We start from the raw sequence: 19,389 nt of genomic DNA, 5'->3' as shown, positions 1-19,389 counted from the left end.
GTCTCCTCAGAGCTCAGCTGTGAGCAGCGCAGCCCCAGGCTGGAGCCAGGAGAAGAGAATGGGCACAAAGCAGTGAAGGATGCACAGGAGCTGTGCCCTCTCTGAGCTGGGGTAGAGGGGCTGCCAGCAGCTCTCCAGACCTCCAGAGTCATTTGTTTTGGATGCTGAGTCCTGGAGCTTTGGCTTTACCCTCTCTGAGCTGGGGTAGAGGGGCTGCCAGCAGCTCTCCAGACCTCCAGAGTAATTTTGGATGTTGAGCCCTGGAGCTTTGGCTTTACCTCAGGAAAAGGCCACTGTGCCTCCTTCCTCCTGCCACTGGCCTGATGAGAGTGTCCTGCTCTCCCAGGGCAAGTCATTGTCCCCATCAGAGGGTGTCCCACGGGCAAGCCCAGCCCTTTCCCTGTGCTCCCTGGCCTTGGTGAGGAGGTGTTTGCCTTCTCCCCTGAACCAGGCAATCTCGGGGGATTTCTCTCACAGCCCCTTGAGCCATTAATCTTCTCAGAGTAAATCTTTTCTGCGGCACAAAGGGGATTGGGTAAATAATACAGCGGACAACTGGAGTGCCCTTTTCCTCTGGGAAGGCTTCCAGAGCCAAACAGCTTCCCCTCGGCGCTGGTTATTTATTCCCTGTTTGCTTTGCTGGGCTCTGGATGGACAGGTAGGAGGGAGAGGGGCTCTGGCTGGCTGTGGCTTGGCCTGTGCTTGTGTTCATCCCAAATGGAAGCGAGGAGATGAGGCAGCAGGATCAGCAGCAGCAGCCAGGGAGGAGCTGCCAGCCCTGCCCCGTGGTGCCAGGGACGCATTTCGCCCATGAGGAAACGGGAATGCAAAATGTCTCCTCGTTAGTTTAAAGAGGAGAGCAGCAAATGGTGACTAAGGGAGCCAGAGAGGAGCACTGGAGAGAGGAGAGATGGGCTGGGCTGGCGGGGAGCCAGCCACGTGCCTCAGCCTCCCTCTGCTCTGCTCTGCTCCCGAAAAGGCAGCTCATCCAGCAGCAGCACCTCGGCAGAACCAGCAGCGCTCCACGGGCTGGAATTACCCTCCAGCCCCAGGAAAGGCACTGCAGCCCCCATTCCCATGCCACACGTGCCCCAAAGAGGAGGGGAGTGGGAGTAACTGCCCAAGGCAGCGATGCTGTGGGAGTGCAGCCCAGGAGGGACAGGCTGGCTCTTCCCGTGGGATTTACAGTGGAATTCACGGTGGGACGTGGCTGGAAGCAAAGGAGGGTCCCCATGAACCCAGCCCATGTGTCTCAGGACTGCACCTTGGAATCACAGAGGTTGGAAAACCCCTCTAAGACCATCCAAGTCCATTAACCAACGCTGCCAAGGCCAGCACTAAACCCTGTCCCCAGGGGTCACATCTGTACACATCTGTCTTTTAAATCCTGCTTTAAATCCCTCCACCGCTGCCCTGGGCAGCCTGTTTAGCGCCTGGAGCTTGCTAAAACTGTGCAAAGCAGCTGGAGCTGGCGAGGCCGGGGTCCCTGCTCTCCTCCCCACACGGGCTCTCCTCGGTGAAGCCCCCTGGCCCTGTCCCCGCTCCCCCGGTCCCCGCTCAGCCGCGGAGCGCGGCGACACTAGAGGGAACCAAATCCCAGCTTCTTGCCGGAAAAAGGCTTTTCCTTGGGAAGCCGGCTTTTCCTTTCCTTGCCGGCTGCCCGGCTAGGGATTCGGGCTCGGGGCACGGGGCACGCGGAGCCCTCCGCAGGGAACAGAGCCGCAGGATGCTTTGGGATGGAAGGTTTAAGCTGTTCCCCGTTTCCGTGTCGCTGTCTGTTCACAGTCACGAGTGCCAGGGATGTTCCTGCAGTGCACGACCCAAAGGACTCGAGCAGGATGTGGTTTTAGGGTATATTGACCTGCTGGCACCTGTTTGTACAGGTTTTACTGAGGGTCAAGCCCCTGGCCACCTTCAGGGCGTTTTTCCTCCATGTGGCAGCCGCCTGCTCCCCTCTGCCACTGGGGAAACTGAGGCACTGGGGGCTGCAGCCACAGGCCAGGTGGGGTCCTTCCCCTCTCAGCATCCACACAGGGCCAGCCTTGGGGTTGGGGGCAAATTGGGAGGAGGGGCACGGGGTTCCAGGACAGGTTTTGCTGGAAGGAATCCCACCAGGGCATGCCCAGCCCTCTTCCACACAGATGTACCCAGAAATTAGCTGAAACCCATCCTGCAATTACCCCCACAGCGTGATTGGTGGGACTGGGCTGGCAGCAGGGGCTGTGCAGGACGCAGCTCTTTGTCCCTGTGGGCCAGGGTGTCCAGTGAGGGGTCACGGCGGGCTGGCCCTGCTCGGAGAGGTGCTGCGAGGGTAAGTTGGCGATGCGTGGGAAGTGCTTTGCGGCAATCGGCTCCAGACAGATAAGTAGCCCTGTTGTTTTAATGACCGCTTCCTCCGGGGATTTGTCTGCGAGGGCGGCCGAGGGCACGGGGCTGGGGCCCGGCGGGGGTGAGGTGTGTCCTGGCCGCAGGGATGCAGGCTGCAGCGCCTGTGGCCAGCACGGGGCACAGCCTGCGGCTGGGACTGGGGGTGCTGTGCCGACCCTCCCCTCGGCTGTTCTCCTCTGTGTGTCCGCAGGAGAGTGGGGTTTTGGAGTATTAGTGGGAGAATTGCCTTTAGGGGGAAACACCTCACTGGCTAACGGGACTCTGCGGTAATCCCCAGAGCTCTGGGGTAGCCTGGGGCCGAGTGTAATTCTGCCCAGAGGCAGAAGAAATGCCAGGGAAGGTGGAGATTGAAGTGGGGGGCTGTTTTCAAAGCGCTGCAGGATGCCCCATGCCCTCAGGGGAGGCAGCAGGACCCCCCTGTGCAATTTCTGCTGTGGTGAAGCACAGAGGGTCCCTCCTCCTGGAGCCTGCTGGGCTCAGAGCTGTGTGTGGGCATGCGTTGCTATCGTTTCTCCTGTGTCTCATGCAGAGTTTGGGCCAGGGAATTAATTCCTGAATGTGAGCTTCACCTTTGAACCGTGCAGCTGGGCAGGCTGCTGGCTCTGGCAGGCTGCTGGCTGCCTGGGAGCAGGGCAGTGGCTACAGACAGCCTGAGATGGCTTCTTCTCATGAGCCACTGCTGGCCTGGCTTCCTGCGAGCCGCCTGCGCTGCCGAAGAGCAGGTCAGCACTGCCCAAAGAATTACCGTGGAGATTTCCTGCCTTTCCTCATCACAGCCACACGAAGCACACGATGCAGCTCTGGTTGCTAGCAGGACACCAGCTTTGAGGGCTTTGCGCATGCAAAGGCGACACACAAACGCTTCCTGTGCGCATCCAAACGAGGGGCTTCTGTCCCCAAACGGTGCCTGGCTGCTGGGCGAGGGCTGAGACCCAGGTGTGGGCTGGCAGGAGCTCCTGCTCCGGGAGCTCTGGCTGCTTGCCCGGTGCTGCCAGTCCTGCACGTGTGCCTGGGCTCAGCGAGCTGGCAGAGGGCCTGGGCTGAGCCATCCACAGGGCCTGGGCTGAGTGATGCAAGGGGCCTGGGCTGAGCGATCCATGGGGCCTGGGCTGAGCAATCCACAGGGCCTGGGCTGAGCTATCCACAGGGCCTGGGCTGAGCGATCCAAGGGACCTGGGCTGAGCCATCCAGAGGGCCTGGGCTGAGCGATCCATGGGGCCTGGGCTGAGCCATCCACAGGGCCTGGGCTGAGCCATCCACAGGGCCTGGGCTGAGCGATCCACACGGCCTGGGCTGAGCGATCCAAAGGACCTGGGCTGAGTGATCCACAGGGCCTGGGCTGAGTGATCCACAGGGCCTGGGCTGAGCCATCCGTGGAGGAGCAAACAGGGCAGGAGTGAACGGCACCGGCGGCTCAAGGACTCGCCAGGGCTCCCCCAGTGTGAGCCGGGCTGAGCGCTCACCCTGCCAGCCTTGTTTCCACTCTGGTGCTGCTCCCAGCAGCTCCTGTCCTGGAGGAAGGAGCCCTTGGTGGGGCAGGTCAGGGTGCTGGGTTGATCCTTCGAGCTGGGCATGGTGAGGAAACTCACGAGAGCTGCTGAGCAGCCACGGGAGCTAAAAATGAACGGGTGAGCAGCATTTACTCCCCCTGCTCACATGCCTCACACAGGGATATGTGGGGCCCCGTGGGTGCTGTGCCAGCGAGTGCCCTGCCAGCCCCCACATCCCCGTTCCATTCACTCCCCAGTGTAGGAGGGTACCGATCACACCTGAGGCCGACGCGCCTTGTGCTGGTTTGCAAAGTGCTGCAGCAGGTTCCGGGGCTGGCAGCTCGCTGCGAGCAGGCTGGGCCGGGCTGTGCTGCCATCCTGCAGCAGCTGCCGGGGAGGGAAGGGGGCAGATGCCTGGCATGTGGCTGGGGCTCCCCAGAGCCCGGGCTTTGCCGCTTGCCTGGGTATGGGCCTGCATACCAATTTCCCCGCGAAGTATCAGCGAACATCTGCACGGCGATGTAGGTGGCGACTGAAATGCACCTCGGAGGGGTGTGTGGGCACCGCGTGTGCATCAGCTGCTGCCTCGCCGCCCCTCGGGACGCCGGCCAGGGGTGCGAGCGTGGGGCTGGCGAGCGGCACGTGCCCGCGTGGGAGGGCTGTGACACCCACGAGCCGCTGAGGTGGCCTGGGAACGGGCTGGGGAGGGGGTGGTGACGGCGCTACTGAGCTCGGCAGCACCGAGGAAGAGGAGGCACATCCTTGGGGAGGAGGAGGAGGAGGGGGAGGGAAGGCTGTGGTGTGGCAGACCCGCGCAGCATGGGCACGGTGTTTGCCCCTGTTTCTGCTGCTGGCAATGAGGGCTGGGCAGGGGGCAGTGGCCTCGCTGTGCTGGTCACTGAGATGACAGCGTGGCCTGGAGCAGGGAGGGGACAGGGGACACGGGGTGGGCAGGGAGGACACTGAGTCCTGGCAGCTTCTCTGTGTCCTTTGGCCATGTCCCTGCTCTGAAATGGGAACTTCCCACCCAGGGGTACCCCTCTTCAGGGGACCTCTAGGTGTGAATGCTTGCAGTGAATCCACGAGGGCTGGAAATGGCCACGGGGCTGTTGTTTTCCCAATTTCCGTGACGATAGTAGCGTTTTCAATTAAATCTAAACAGCGCTTTTTTAAAAATCCAAACGTAATGTTTTTCCTGCTGGTTGTTTTGTTTGAAATCTGAATGCTTTAATCTTTCTTTCTGTTTATTTTCCAACAAATTGGGCTTGTAAAGGCTGTTTTGGAAAGCAAAGAAAACCTGCTATAATCACTTCAAGAAAAGACACTCTGAATGCTCTAACGGTCCAGACAAATTGGCTTTGGTGTGACTAAGTCTTGGGGAGTACAAGCTTCGGCTTGAGCTAAGCCTTGGATAAATACACCCCAAAGTAAAGCATTAGCTGGTATTTGTTTGTTATTTGCTGGCTGGAGGGATGAATGTGTAATGAATCTTCTGGCCCTGTCTCGCTCGTGTCCCCTCTCACGGGAGCAGCAAGGGCTGCCGGAGCCCGGCTCTCCCACCCTCAGAAGTGTCCAAAACCACGCTGGACAAAGCTTGGAGCAACCTGAAAGGTGTCCCCGTGGTCTGCAAGGTCCCTTCCCACCCAAACCTCTGTATTGCTTTTGTCCCCAGCGCGCGGGAGGCCCGGGGAGCAGGAGGAGTGCCGGTGCGAGCCCCGGGTGGCCCAGCCGCGTTGCTCGCCCGCATCCCTGCGGCCAGGACAGGGCTCAGCCGGGGCAAGGCTGCGCGGTGCGGCTTCGCGGGGCTGGGGGAGCGCGGGGCAGCGCGGCTCGGGGGCGGCCAGGGGCTCTGCCGGCCCTTGCGCACGCCGAGGAGGAGGAGGAAGGGGCTCGGCCGGCGGGGGCCGCGGCCGCCCCCAGCCCTGCGCGGCTCGGGGGGGGCGGGCGCGGGCGGGAGCCCGGCCCACGGGCGGGAGCGGAGCGGGGCGGAGCGGGAGCGGCGCTGGGCACCTCAGCCGGGCTGGCAGCGGCGGCAGGAGCGCGGCACGCCGGGGCACCGCACCTCCGCAATTGCGCCGCAGCCCGGGGCCAGAGCTGCTCTGTATGGCATGTGGCTGGTAACTTTTCTCCTGCTGTACTCTTTGCCGAAAGGTACGTGCGGGCGGCGGCGGGGGTCCCCGGCAGCGGGACCGGGCGGGTGGCACGGGCTGCCCCCTCCCCGGGGCTCTCGGTGCTCCGTTTGGCGGTCCCGCATCTCTCGGTGCGCCCTCCCCGGGGTCCCGGGGCTCTCGGTGCGCCCTCACCGGCGTCGCGAGGGTTTCGGTGAGCCCTGCTGGGATCTCGATATGCCCTCCGCGGGGTCTCCGGGCGCTCGGTGCGCCCTCCCCGGGGTCCCGGAGCTCTCGGTGCGCCTTGCTGAGCTCTCGGTGCGCCCTCCCCGGGGTCCCGGAGCTCTCGGTGCGCCTTGCTGAGCTCTCGGTGCGCCCTCCCCGGGGTTCCGCGGCTCTCGGTGCCGCGCTCTCGCTGCGCCGCTCGGTGCGCCCTCCCCGGGGTCCCGGAGCTCTCGGTGCGCCTTGCTGAGCTCTCGGTGCGCCCTCCCCGGGGTTCCGCGGCTCTCGGTGCCGCGCTCTCGCTGCGCCCTCCCCGAGTGGCCGGGGTTGTCGGTGCGCTCTGCCGGAGCGCTCGCCCCGGACGGCGCGGCGCGGGGCTCGGAGCGCGGAGCGGGGCTCGGAGCGCGGAACGGGGCCGCTCGGTGCCGGCGCATCCCGGAGCGGCTCCGCGGCCGAGCCCCCGGGGCGGCGGGGGCGGCCGGGACCCCGCACCGACGGGCGCAGCATCCTCCGGCGGGGCCTCGCCGGGACCGAGCGCTCCGCGTCTCCCGAGCGCTTCTCAGTCTGATCCCGTCAGCAGGCAAAACCCAGCCATGCCTTAAAATTCGCATCCTTCCCCCTAGGAATGCTGTGTGAAGTGTAACCCAACGGTTTGGCATCAATCAGATGATAGATAAATCATATATGGGGGGGGGTGGGGGGGATGGGGAGAACCGCGGAACAAGCGTGTCAAGGAGACACACGCTGCAAGATTACAGATTAATTTAAAGTTGGGCATTAAGTGGATGCTGCCCACATCCAGCGAGGTGATACTCTAAGCGAGTCTCTGCTCTAGATGCAATTAAAGAGAGGCAGGAGCTGCGTGGAGCACGGGCACTTAAATCCCACTGCGTTTGTTACAACAATCGATCCGTGTTACATAAAGGAATTGCCCATTTCCGGATCTGCGGGAATTTTTAATTATGTTTCTGTAATAAATTACCTCTTTGCCCACCACCCGACCTGCGGATGCGGGTGCTGGAAGCGCCCACCTCTTGGAAAATTGTCTGCTCGGAGGATGGAAAATGACATTTGCCCTAATTATCGTCTGTGACATTTGAGAACAGCAAGGGGGAAATTTTAGGAAATGAGGAAAGTGAAAGAAAGGGGACGGAGCTGCTTCCTTGCATGAGACCTCTCTTGCTGCCCATTACCCCGTTAGCTGAATGTTAATCCAATGAAAAATATTTACTGAGGTTTAATAGGGCACCCTCTCCAGTCGTGTGGTGATGATCAATTATTCCATCAATTATTAATTATGGAATAGCTGCTTTATTCGAGCTGGGGTGAAGCTGCTTTTGGGAGCTTTACCCAAAATCGCTATTGTGCTTCAGAGCTGCTGAGCTGAACGTGCCAGCGTCTGCTTTGCTTACATTTGCATTTTTTACCGTGCTAAAAGGAAAAAAACAAACCTGGAAACAAACAACCGTCGAGGATGCCATGATTCCTTTCGACCCCCAATAGTCAAAATAATAAAGAGCTGCAGTGGTTTATTGCTTTTTGCATCTTTTCAGTCCCAGCTTCTTGGAAAAGGGATCTCTTCCCACAGAGCTATCTCTTTGGAGAGGAGCAAATTAAAAGCCTCCATTAGCACTACTCCTCGTGGCCTCATTTTACATTTTATTTCTTAAAAAAAAAAAAAAAAATTAAAAGATATCTTCAGCATTGAACAGTCCTGGTGATGCAAAGTGTTAACACGAAGCGGTTCCAGAGAGAGGACAGCAATACAATGGAAGTTTCATTAGAATAATAGGATAAAAAAAAATGAATTGCTTAATGCATGATAAACCTTTCAGATACTTAATATTTCTGGGCATCGAAGCACATCCTTTTAACGTGCTCCTGCTGTAGAACAAGAGCTCAAGTATGAACCGAAAGCAGATAAACATTTGATCCAAGGGACCCCTGAAGTTTAGAAATCCCTTGACAGGCTGTCGCTGCTTATTTCTGCCCCCGTTTATGAAATAAACAGAAACGGGTGGTTGGCAAGCGGAGAGTTGAGCAGCGAGATGGTCTGGCAGGCAGAGGGGAGGCGAGTGGTGTGATGAGGAACGGACTGGCCACAACTGAGAGGCTGGGAGCCAGGGAAGCGTCTCCCTGCGTGGTGTTGCTGGATGGCTCTGCCGCCTGATTTATATTGGCATTATATTTACATGATGTTCCCGCGCTGGGCGCAGCGAACGGTGCAGCTCGCGGTTTCTAATCTCTCCCATCTCGGCCCCCCAGTGTGGCACAGCGCTCGTTTGTCTCTGAAATGAAACATGGAAACCTCATTAAATGCACGGAGGAGAAGCCTGCAGTGCTCAGCTCCTCGCCGTGCCCGGCGCTTGTTTATCCTGCCAAAATTTCCCAGCACCAGGAGCCACCGTGGCGGCTCGCCCAGAGCCTTTACCTGCGCCTGGCGTGGGCTCTGGGCTGCCGCTGCCTTGGCATGGGGAGTGGATAAAGGCACCCTGGTGCTCCCGGGTGTTTGTCCTCTGCAGGAAGAGGCTGTGCCTTGTGCGAGGGGCGAGCGCCAGCGGTGTGCTGTGGAACAGCCCTTCTGGAGCTTGGGGCATGCCTTGGGGCAGCCGTGGCTCCAGCACCTCGCTGTTGGGGTGCCAGGATCCCTGCCCGTGTGCCCCGTGTGCCGGGGGGATGGATGGGCAGCGCTCCGTCCTTCTCTGGAGCAGCTGGCGAGCCGAGGGCGAGAATAAAGCTGGAAGTCTTTGTGGCAGGAATTGTGACATGGCAGCAGGCGAGGCTGAGCCGCGCCTCGGGTGACATGGAGGCACCTGGCAGCCGAGCGGGCAGCGCGTTACACCGTGCCACTTCCACGGCGGGCACCAAGGAGGAAGGCTGCTGTTCGGGGAGGACGCGCAGGGGCAGCTCTGGGTGCAGAGCGTTCCTCGCCTCTGGAATCTCGCTGGTAGCCAGCTCTTGGTCTTTACATAATCAGGGTTTGGGAGTCACCCTCTCCCTGCTCGTGGATCCCGCAGAAACATCCCCCAGCACGCGCAGGCTGCCGCCATCATCCGCCGGCAGAGCCGCACCAAACGTTCAGGAATTCCATTTCCAGGCTCGTGCTCCTGCCTGCTCCCAGCTGCGCCTGGGAAGGGCTGCGGCAGCTCCTGGCCCTGAGAGGGGAGCCAGCACGGCTCGGAGGGGACGGGGAGGAGGTGAGGAGCTGGCAGGGCTTGCCCAGGTGTGCTCTCCTGTGGTGGCAATCCTGCTCTCCACCTTGCAAAGCCACCGAGCGGGTTGTGATGCCCTGGGAGCGTGGCCTGGCCATTGTGGAGGGAGCCCAAGGCCAGGCGTGCGTGGCCTCTGGTGTGTCACCTTGCCCACCCCTCGTGCCCTCTCCTTTGACCTCCCTGGGGACACGGTGCTGTCACTCTGGCTGGGTAATGTCACCGATGTCCCCTTGGGACCTCAGGCGTTGTGTTCAGCGTGGCCAAGGCGTGGAGGTGGCTCTGGAGGGAGAGGGAGGGGCCCTCACCTGTGGCCCCTGCGCTCGTTCCTCACCCCCAGAGCTGAGGGTCCCCAGGCTGGGGGGCTCGGGAGGTGGGGCAGGGCTGGGGGATGTCCAGCTCTGGGTCAGCCCTGTGTGGACAGTTTGGTGGGGCTGGTGCCTCTCAGGAGCAGCCACGGGAGGTTCCGGAAGCAGGAATCCAGCCAGGAGAGCTTTTTTTCCCAGGCAAGGGTTACAGCCTCAGCCTGGGTGCTGTCGTAATCGCTGGAGGTGGTTCAGGCCCTAATTTCCATGCAGATGCATTAAGGAGCAGGCTCTTGGAGCACATTTGAGCCGTGCCCTTACCCACAGAGGACCAGAGGCAGCCTCTCCTTTGCTCCTTCTCTGCTTTGTCACCTCGGGAAGGACCGTGGTGCTGGAGCCAGAGGGGCTGTGCCACCAGGGTGGGACTCGTGTGGAGGCCAAATTGCAGTGCCAGGGCAGGGAAGATGCTGTGGCAGGTACCTGCTGCTGTGCTGGGCACCAGCTGAACGCCCCAGGCCCTGCTTGGCATTTCCTGACACGATTTCCACCCCCCTGAGACCGGTTCCCGAGGGGCACAGCGTGCAGGAGTCACGGTTTAACCCTCAGGGCTGGCACACGCTGGGGAGGTGACACCCCGGGAGGATGTGCTGCTCTCCCAGGCACCCCTGAGCTCCCCTCGGAAGGGACCAGCCCCGGCTGCTTCCCTCCTCATCCTTCCACGGCGCTTGGCAGTGCCACTTCCCGCTCCATCAACCCCAAGGTCGCTCCCTCCGCTGGCACAAAGGCTGTGCAGGTGTGCTGGGGATGAGGGCTGGGAGGGAGCTCGCTCAGGGCAAGGCCTGAGGCTCCTCCAGCGTTCCCCAGGCGCAGGCAGGGTGTGATGGAATCACTGTCCTCTCTTCAGCACGGAGGAACCATCAGGACTTGCCACCTACCTGTAATTCCCGGTGCCAGGCCTTGGTCCGCTCTCTCCTTGAGCAGGGCAGGTGTCAAACACCCTTAATGAGGATAATAAATGAGCTGCGAGGTGGCCATTAGCCTGCTGCTCTCCTCAGCATCCCTGCAGCCGGCTCGGGAATCCCTGCCGGCCCTTCCAGCCCCTCTGGAGCCCCACGGGTGGGGTTTTTCCAGGGGGGAGCCCCTCGGAGCAGGGCTGGGGTCACCACCAGGATCAGGAAGGGGCTCTCAGAAAACTGCTGCCAGCGGGGTAAGGTGACCCCCAGTCCAGTGCCTGCCCAGGGGATGGCACAAGACACCAATTGCTCAGCATTTCCCCGGCTCTGTGAGGTTTCCCCCCAGCTAAAGCACCGTGCTCAGCTCTGAGGGGCTTGCTGGCTTTGGGTGGGCTCGGGGCTGGCTGGTGATGGGCATGCACGGAGAGCAGGAAAAGCCTCTTATCTCGGGAGGAAGAGCCCTGGCTGGCACGGAGCCGGCCCTTGTCTGAGACTGCTCCTAAATCTGCTTCTTAGGATGGGCTCTTCTGGGAGGAAAGAACCTGGGAGGTTTTGTGCTGGCATTGCTGAGCTGCTCGGGCAGGGCACACTCCTGCCCCTCTGCCAGACATGGTGACACATCCTGGGGACAGTTTGTGGCCCCTCTCTGGAGGAAGGAGGTGCTTGCAGAACAGCCCAGTGCTTTGCTGTGTCACCGAAGGCGCTGGAGCTTGGCAAGTCCAGCCATCAAAACTAGTAAATATTCTGAAGGGATGATAGCAAAATGACTTGCTTCTCCCAGCTCGAATAGAGATATTAATATTTCAATAGCTCTAGGTTGTAATTTACCACAATTTAGGAAGATTGAGCTCTGATAACTTCAAGCACCTGCCTTTCAGAGCCAGCCTGTGTCCAGCCCTGTGCTGGGCTCGGTGCAGCTCCCAGCTGGAGCCAGGCTGGGCTCCAGGCTGCCTTCCCAGCAGAAACTGTTCCATCTCAGCTCTGCCAGCCTCCTCCTCTCAGGTTCATGTGAATTAATGCCCTCGATATGTAGGTTAGGGTCAGCACAGCTGACCAGATGTGAGCAGTGATTTCTGGTTTAAAAATATTGCTGTGCTATTTCTAAATTTTTAATCTCTCCCAGTGATTTGGAGACAGTTTTATGAAACATGGAATTAGGATGGTGCTCAATGCTAAATGGTAAAGGAGATTATGAGGATTTAACTCTATACGTCTGTCACATAACTATTGCCAATCCCATAACCTCCATTTTCTATTAGAAATCCCTTTCCCCCTTTGACCCGAAAAAGCTTTATGGGTAATCTGAATTTCTCTGTTTATGAGGTATTTTTCCACTCCCAGCCCCTCACCCATCCAGCTCTGAACCCTCCTGGTGCTGCTGAGGGTGAAGATGTTTCCCTGGCAGGTTCTGGGTGCTCCAGGAGCCTTCTCGAGCTGTAATGCGGGATCTGGGGTGAGATCCTGGATGGAGCACGGGGCACAGCCAGATGTCCTTGGTCCAAAGCCCGGCTGAAGGTGGCTTTTGCTGTGCCCTGGCTCCAGCCATCTTCTGCTCAGCTCAGGCTCAGCCACAAATAGCTCTGTGCTGCTCGTGCAGGCTTTGTTTCCCTTCCTCTGCCTGCAAGTGTGCGTTTTTTTTCCCTTTCATGTATTTGGGAGAAGCACCGCGCTGCTCGGATGAAGGGAAATGCTGATTCATGACGACAAACCAGCCTGGAGATGTCACAAAATGACATCTGCGGGGCCCAGCGGTGGCCCCGTGGCTCTGCAAAGGCTCAGCTGGAGTTTTGCTCCTCTGTCCGTCCGTCTTTGGTGCTCCTCAGCCAGGGAGGGAAAAATAAACGGCTTTGTCTCCTTCCACCCGTGTGTGGACACAGGGAACCGGTGCGCGGCGACACGAGGAGATGGTTTCGTGACCTCTAAATTGGTTGTCTCGTGTGGTGGCACAGCTGGGCCTGACTATCAGCTCATCCTTTCTCTGGCACAGAGGGCTCCGAGTGGGCACAGCAGGAACCCTGGTGGTTTATGGGGACGATCCTGTGCGGTGCACACAGAGAGCGAGAGTCAGGTGCCGAAAGAGGCACCTGTGAACTTGTACATCCAGCTGGGAGAAGCATGGAGAGGACTCTGCTCCAAGAAGGGCTGAGGCGTCTCGGGGTGTGCCATCCTGAGTGGGTCGGGCTGATGGCACCAAGGCAGGATGGGCACCTGGCTGGAGAAGCTTGGCACGGCGACGGAGCGACCGTGGCCGCTCAGCCAACCCTTCCTTGGGCCAGCGGAGCCCGGGCGCGTGGGTGAGGCTTTCCTTCTCCCCTCCGCTGCCGTCCCCTCCTCCCCAAGTTAGGAATCGAGGTCAGGGAGGGTCCCCCGTGGCTCGTTCTGAACCGGCGGCACGGTGCTGATCTGCTTATTGGCTCTGCGGCACCGCGGGCGTGCGCTCAGCCGCGCTATTAATACACCCGCCGAGGGCCCTTCCCAGATCCCTGTCCTTCCGCCCACTTGGAAAGAGTGCAGCTAAAAAAAGAAAGCGGATCTAAGTGACTGGGGGCCTCCTCTCCCTTATTTATAGCCAATTTTGCCAGCTTGGGTTGGGAAGGAGGAGCTCGTGGTCCTGGAGAGTGGGCAGGAGTTGGGGGCAGAGGTCCGTTCCCTACTTCCCATGAAGTTCTCCAGTGGTGAGAGCTGCTCCTGGGCATGCAGGTGGCCACAAGCTCTGCCTGGACTGTGTCCCTGAGCCCACCTCAGCCCTCGTTTGGGTGCCCAGGAGAAGCTCAGGCTGAGGGCAAGGTGGATCTGAGCTCCCCTGCCTGTGGCTCTGGGAGAGGGGAGCAGCTCTGATCCCGGTTTTCCATCCCTCTCCTGGTTTGGAGGCAGTGGTAGGGTGGCAGGGGAGGTCTCTGCCCTGCCTGGCAGTGGTGGGCACTGGGTGTGCTGGATGGGGCCGCTCTGGGCTGGGGGCTCACAGGAATGTCGGGGCTGGCAGGAGGAGCAGTGTTGGTGGCAGTGCTTGGCGTGCTGTCCTCGGGGCCCTGGGTGCTCGGTGCCAGCTGGGCACCCCTGGGGAAGCCTCGGGGGCTGCCCGGGGTGCCCATCCCCGCCTGCACAGCCCCTGGCTGTCCTGCCGAGGTGCCTGTGATCCCTGATCCGTGCTGGCAGCAGGAGCGCTGGCCTGTGAAGGTGGCCTGTGTGCTTCCAGCCGTGCACGGATGCTCTGCGCTCCCCTTCTCCGCACGCAGGGCTCAGGGGCTGTGCTGGGGGTTCTCTGTGCTGGGGGTTCTCTGTGCCAGGGGGGTCCCTGTGCTGGGGGCTCTCTGTGCTGAGGGGTCTCTGTGCCAGGGAGGTCTTGGTGTCAGGGGGGGTCTCTGTTCCAGGGGAGGGGTCTCTGTGTCACGGGGGTCTCGGTACCACGGGGATCTCTGTGCCAGGGGTGTCTCTGTGCCAGGGGGAGGGGTCTCTGTGTTATGGGGGTCTCTGTACCAGGGGGATCTCTGTGCCAGGGGGTCTCTGTGCCAGGGGATGTCTGTGCCAGGGAGGTCTCTGTGCCAGGGGGAGGGGTCTCTGTGCCAGGGGGTCTCTCTGCCAGGGGGATCTCTGTGCCACCAGGCCCGGCGGTCCCCGCAGTGACCCCGTGCCGTTGTGGCCTCTGCTTTGCCCACAGCACGCGCTGAAGATGTTGGAACCAGCCTCTACTTTGTGAACGACTCCCTGCAGCAGGTGACCTTCTCCAGCACAGTGGGGGTGGTGATCCCCTGCCCGGCAGCAGGGTCACCCAGCGCCGTCCTTCGCTGGTACCTGGCCACAGGTGATGACATCTACGATGTGCCCCACATCCGGCATGTCCATGCCAATGGGACTTTGCAGCTCTACCCCTTCTCGCCATCAGCCTTCAACAGCTTCATCCACGACAACGACTACTTCTGCACCGCAGAGAACTCGGCTGGCAAGATCAGGAGCCCGAACATCCGTGTCAAAGCAGGTAGGAGCTGCCTGTGGGGGCTGCGCCGTGCACGGGGGGCTGGTTCCTCCCTGCTCTGCTCCGTGGGCTGCCAGGGGCCCCTCAAATGCCAGGCTGCCCGCCTTGGGTTCTTGCAGCAGGATGGAGCAGGGAGAAGGGCAGAGCACTGGGTGGGATGTGCAGCTTGGAGGTGTCCAGTGGGTGTCTGGAGGACGTGGTGTGGCTGCAGCCTGGTGGCAGGAGAGTTCCTCTCCTTCTGAGCCAGGATTGTCTCACCCAACCACTTTTCCCAGCTGTGGGAGGGGCTGGGCCACATCTGTCAGTGCTGGGGGCCCCCTCAGTGTCCCACAGCCCAGTTCCCACTGCAGCACCCAGCCTCAGCTTGCCAAGGCTTATTAAGAACAAAAAAAAATTAAATAAATAAAAAAAGGAGGAATATGGCAAAGAGCTGATTCCAAAAGCCATTATAGTAAATTATTGACCAGGTTGAGGAGGGCTAATAGCCCAGGAATGGCTTCATTATGTAACCTATTAAAAGTGGGGCTAGCAGAGGGAACGTGACAGAAGTGACTACAGGGTTTTTTATTTTAATACCTTGTACTGTGGAGTAAATTGGTATTAACCCCCTTCTGCAGAGTGAATTATTTACCAGCACTCTCAGGTTACCTATAAACCACAGCGTGCTGGAGGAGCAGATGGGGTGTAGTAAATGTGGAGCTGCTGCTCTCCTGGTGTGGCTCTGCTGGGATCCCTCGAGCCCAGAGCTGCCCTGGGATCACAGAGAGGGAATCCTGGCTCTCACCCGGCTCTCCATGCAGGGCTGAATGCAGCCCTGCTGCTGGGCTGGCAGCTCAGCCTCCCCAGCATCAGCAGATGTGGATGTCCAGTGGGGCCACCAGGATGTCTCCAGCTCCTGGAGCTGCTCTGCCTTTCTGGCACTGGAAATGGTGGTGGAACATTCCCCAGCTGCTGCTCCCTCCTGGCCATCCCACATCCCAGTCACTCTCCAGTGCTTCCTAACAGCAGTGCAGCACAGAGAGCCAATTACAGCTGGAGAAAGCAAGAAATAAAATAAAATGCACTGGAAACTGAAAATATGAGGGGAAAAAAAATCTCTGGAAGTCTTGGGAAAGCTGTTGGCGAGCGCATGGAGCAAATTTCTCCAGCCAGGGGAGAGGGTTACGTGGGCTGGTTGTGGCTGTGTGCTGCCCTCCTGGGGGTTATTCCCAAAATAACCCCTCCTGGGGGTTATTCCTGCTGGCAGGAGCCCTGGCTGTGGGGCTGGCACAGGTCAGGGGCTGTGCCCAGGGTCTGTCCCCAGCTGGGGTGCTCGTGGTGGCAGGGAGCATTCAGGATGCTCCTCGTGGTCCCTGCTGGCCTTTAAAGCCTGTGAATAAACCTCAGCTCCAGGTGATTAAGGAAGCTTTTGCTGGTTAATCTGCTTTGGCTCTTGCATCCCCTTTCCGTGCAGCTTCTCCCTGTGCCCTTGTGGCACATCTCTGAGCAGGGAGCCCTGAAAGCCCAGAAAGCAGGCTGGGAATGCTGGGCCTGGCTGTGTGAGGTGTGGGATGTCCACAGGCACTTCCCACCCAGGGAAAACACCTTCCTTCTGGAAAGGAGGGTTTTCCTTCCTTCTGGGGCTGCTGAGGTTTCTTTCCTTCCTCCTGGGGCTGCTGGGGGCTTTGTTGAGCTGCTCCTGCCCTGGCCAGTTGTCAGATGACAAAGTGAACGTGTATTTGTCACGATGGCAATGTCTCCACGTCCTGCAGGGCACAGTTTTTGTCACTGCAAAAATGGTGCTACCCTCAACTGCATTTTGTACTTAAATTTCAGGAGTTTGTGGTGTCTGTGTTGCTGGGGTGGGTGACGTCTCTTTGTCTTGCTGGAGAGGCTGAGGTGGGTGCTGCTGGAGCACTGCTGCTGGTCCAGGGAGCAGCACGGAGCTGTCAAAGGGATGTGCATCTCCCTGAGAAACAGGGCACGTGCTGGCAGCATGGAAAGTTGTCATCTGCTTGCCTCAAATGCTCCTGCAGTGGCTTCAGGGGGGTCCCAGGCTCTGTGCCACGAGCTGTCTCTCCCAGGATGCATTTTCAGCATCCAGGGGTGAAATGCACATTACAACTACAAAATGTCACGGGTCCCCACACTGAGTCTGGCAGGCTCAGGTGACACTGGGGCACTGTGGCAGGTCCCAGCAGCAGCACCTGGGCCAGGTGTGCCTCTGTCCCAAGCCCAGCAGCGCGTTCCCCAGCAGAGAATCCCCTCCTTCCCCGGGAAGGTGCCTGGGATGGAAGCGGCGTGTGGCTGGGTGGGTTGGTTTGTTTGGGAAACGTGGGATTCTAGCAAAAGGAAGTGTGTTTTCCTCCAGCACTGTCATGCTACCAACCATCTGCTTTCCTCCACAGTTTTCAGGGAACCGTACACCGTTCGGGTGGAGGACCAAAGGTCGATGCGTGGAAACGTGGCTGTTTTCAAGTGCCTCATCCCCTCCTCAGTGCAGGAATACGTTAGCGTTGTATCCTGGGAGAAAGACACCGTTTCTATCATCCCAGGTAAGAGAGGAGCACCTCTTCTCTTGGAAATCTCACCTGCTTTGCCACGTGGGATATTTGCTGTCGTGGAGGGTCTGGTTTTTGGCTTGTTGTCTGTGTCTTGCTGCCCAGCAAAGGCTTTCATTGGTGATTTTGCAGCTCCAGGCTGGACAGTGCTGCTGGTGAGAGCAGAGGTGAGGTGCCCAGGCTCTCCTGGGTGCCCTGGCCGTGTGTCCCCGGGGTGAGCAATGCTCAGTGTAATTTTGGCAGCGCCCATCCTGGTTTCTGCAGGGTGTGTTGGGTACCTGGCACTGGCACCTGGACAGCAGGGACAGCACCTGCCCGTGCTGTCCGTGTCTGACTGCTGCACCAGGGCTGGTGTTTGTCTTGTCAGGATGATGCTCCAGTCAAAACTCCACCTCTTCTTGTCAATTTTCACAACTGATTCGACCACGGGAAGGGTAGCTTGGTCAAAATGCCATCACCTCCCTTTTCCCTGTGGTGGAACCTGCTTGGCCTGCCTGTGCCATGTCCCTGCCTCGTGGCCTGGGCCGTGTCCCACTGCGAGCTGTGGGGAAGGGGCTGTGGGAGGGACAGCACCCCTCACCTCTGTGCAGGGACTCTGCAGGGCCGGCTGGTTTCCCCTGGGTATTTCCCTGTGGTTTTTTGGCAGCTGTTCCTGCCTGGCTGTGGCAGGCTCTGGGCACAGCTCCCTGTCCCCGTGTTCCGGGGTGACCTCGTGGCTCCTCCGCGGAGCCGCTATCGACGCACAGCGTGTGCGAGCTGGTAGTGAAGCAATCAATAGCTGCTTCCCCCGGGGCATCCAGAGGGAATTAAAGGATTTTGCCCAAAGTGAGCTCTCTGTGCTTGATATTTGCTCACAGGTCAGAAAGCGCCGGTGCTGCTCCACGGGGAGCAGAGGCCTCCAGGAGCGGGGCTGGGGCTGCAAGAGGAGCTGAAGGAGCAAAGTGCTTCACCCGGAGGGGGTGACCCGTTCTCCTGGGGCTGTGGTGACCCTTGCTGGTGGGCTGTGCCCCCTGAGTGCAGCCAAGGTGCCTGGAGGTGCCTGGGCTGGGCAGGCACCCTTTGGCAGGGGCAGATGGGCACCGTGCCCTTGCCAGGCAGTCTGTGGGTGTGGGAACACGAGGTGGATTCCTGGGAAGGAGGAGCTGGCAGTGCCCATCCCCTGGGGTGCTCCTGGTGCGTTTTGGGCAGTGCAGGTGATGCTCTGCCCGCCGTGGCTGGGTGGGACTCAGGTCCATCACAGGGCTGTTTCCTCCGTGGTTTGGGGATCTTTTGCTCTGGGATTCTGGAGGATGGAGCCCGTGTGGCCGGCGGGCTCAGCGGTGTGTTTGCCAACTGAGCATCCCAACCAGATCGTGTGATCCCAACCAGACTCGTTCCCCAGTTTGCTGTGGCAGTGGATTTTTTAATATGATGATTTAATTAGGGTGGAACGATTTTAACATTCTAAAGCAATAATTACCCTAAAGACAGAACATATAAATTGTGTTACAGTGCAGAGTCAACACAAGCAAACATGTTTTGCCGTTGGATTACAAATATAGTATCTGCCTGAAGCTTTTTTTTTTGTTGTTGTTGCTGGTGTGTTAGAGCTAAAACTGGCTTTGCTGTTACCAAAAATATGTTTTTCCCTGACCTCTGTTGAACCTCTGCGTCTGCCCTGATTCTGAGCGAGGAGGATGAGGGGAGGGGAGGGGTGGAGGTGAGGAAGGCTGGGCTGTGCTGCTGAGGCCCCTGCTGGTCACAGCGGAGGGTTCTGCCCGGTGAGAACCGGGTGTGCAAGGATGGCAGCAGCGCACCTGAGCTCTGAGCTGGGCTCACAGCTGCCTCTGGAACTGCTGCTCTCTCCTGACTCCAGCCTGCCAAACCTGCTGCTTTCCCCAAAACTTTGCTCTAGTGCTCCCTGCGGAAGGCTGGGCATCTTCCCAGCAGGGGAGGAGCAGTCCTGACGTGCAGAGCAGGGAAAATCTCCATCCAGACTTCTTGGTGGCACAGAGCTCTTTTTAAGTGACTGTTGTCACTCTAAATGTCTTTTCCCCAACCGAACCAAAACACCTGCAGCTGAGAAACAGGGGCAGAGAGTGCTTCCCCTGGGGCTGCTCTTGTGAACTCAGCCTCTGCCTCCACGTGTGGCTGGAGGGAACATTTTGAGCTTTCTAGGAAGAAATTCTTCTGTGGCACAGGTTGTCCAGAGCAGCTGTGGC

General features: G+C 59.4%; 1 protein-coding gene across 1 annotated transcript in view; it reads left to right on the top strand.

The window, feature by feature from the left end:
• The first annotated feature begins 5,986 nt into the window (after positions 1 to 5,986).
• DSCAML1 (DS cell adhesion molecule like 1) overlaps positions 5,987 to 19,389 on the top strand; it is a 96,501-nt gene continuing 83,098 nt past the window's right edge. Inside the window, 3 exon segments of the mRNA XM_041413866.1 lie at positions 5,987 to 6,029; positions 14,334 to 14,651; positions 17,036 to 17,182. Of these exon segments, the coding sequence (XP_041269800.1) occupies positions 5,987 to 6,029; positions 14,334 to 14,651; positions 17,036 to 17,182 (508 nt within the window).

This window comes from Onychostruthus taczanowskii, unplaced genomic scaffold (assembly GCF_017590055.1).
Source record: "Onychostruthus taczanowskii isolate IOZ18803 unplaced genomic scaffold, ASM1759005v1 scaffold43, whole genome shotgun sequence".
In the NCBI taxonomy this organism is placed as follows: Eukaryota; Metazoa; Chordata; class Aves; order Passeriformes; family Passeridae; genus Onychostruthus; species Onychostruthus taczanowskii.
Note: the sequence above shows the minus strand (reverse complement) of the source record. Positions and strands in the feature narration are given on the sequence as shown.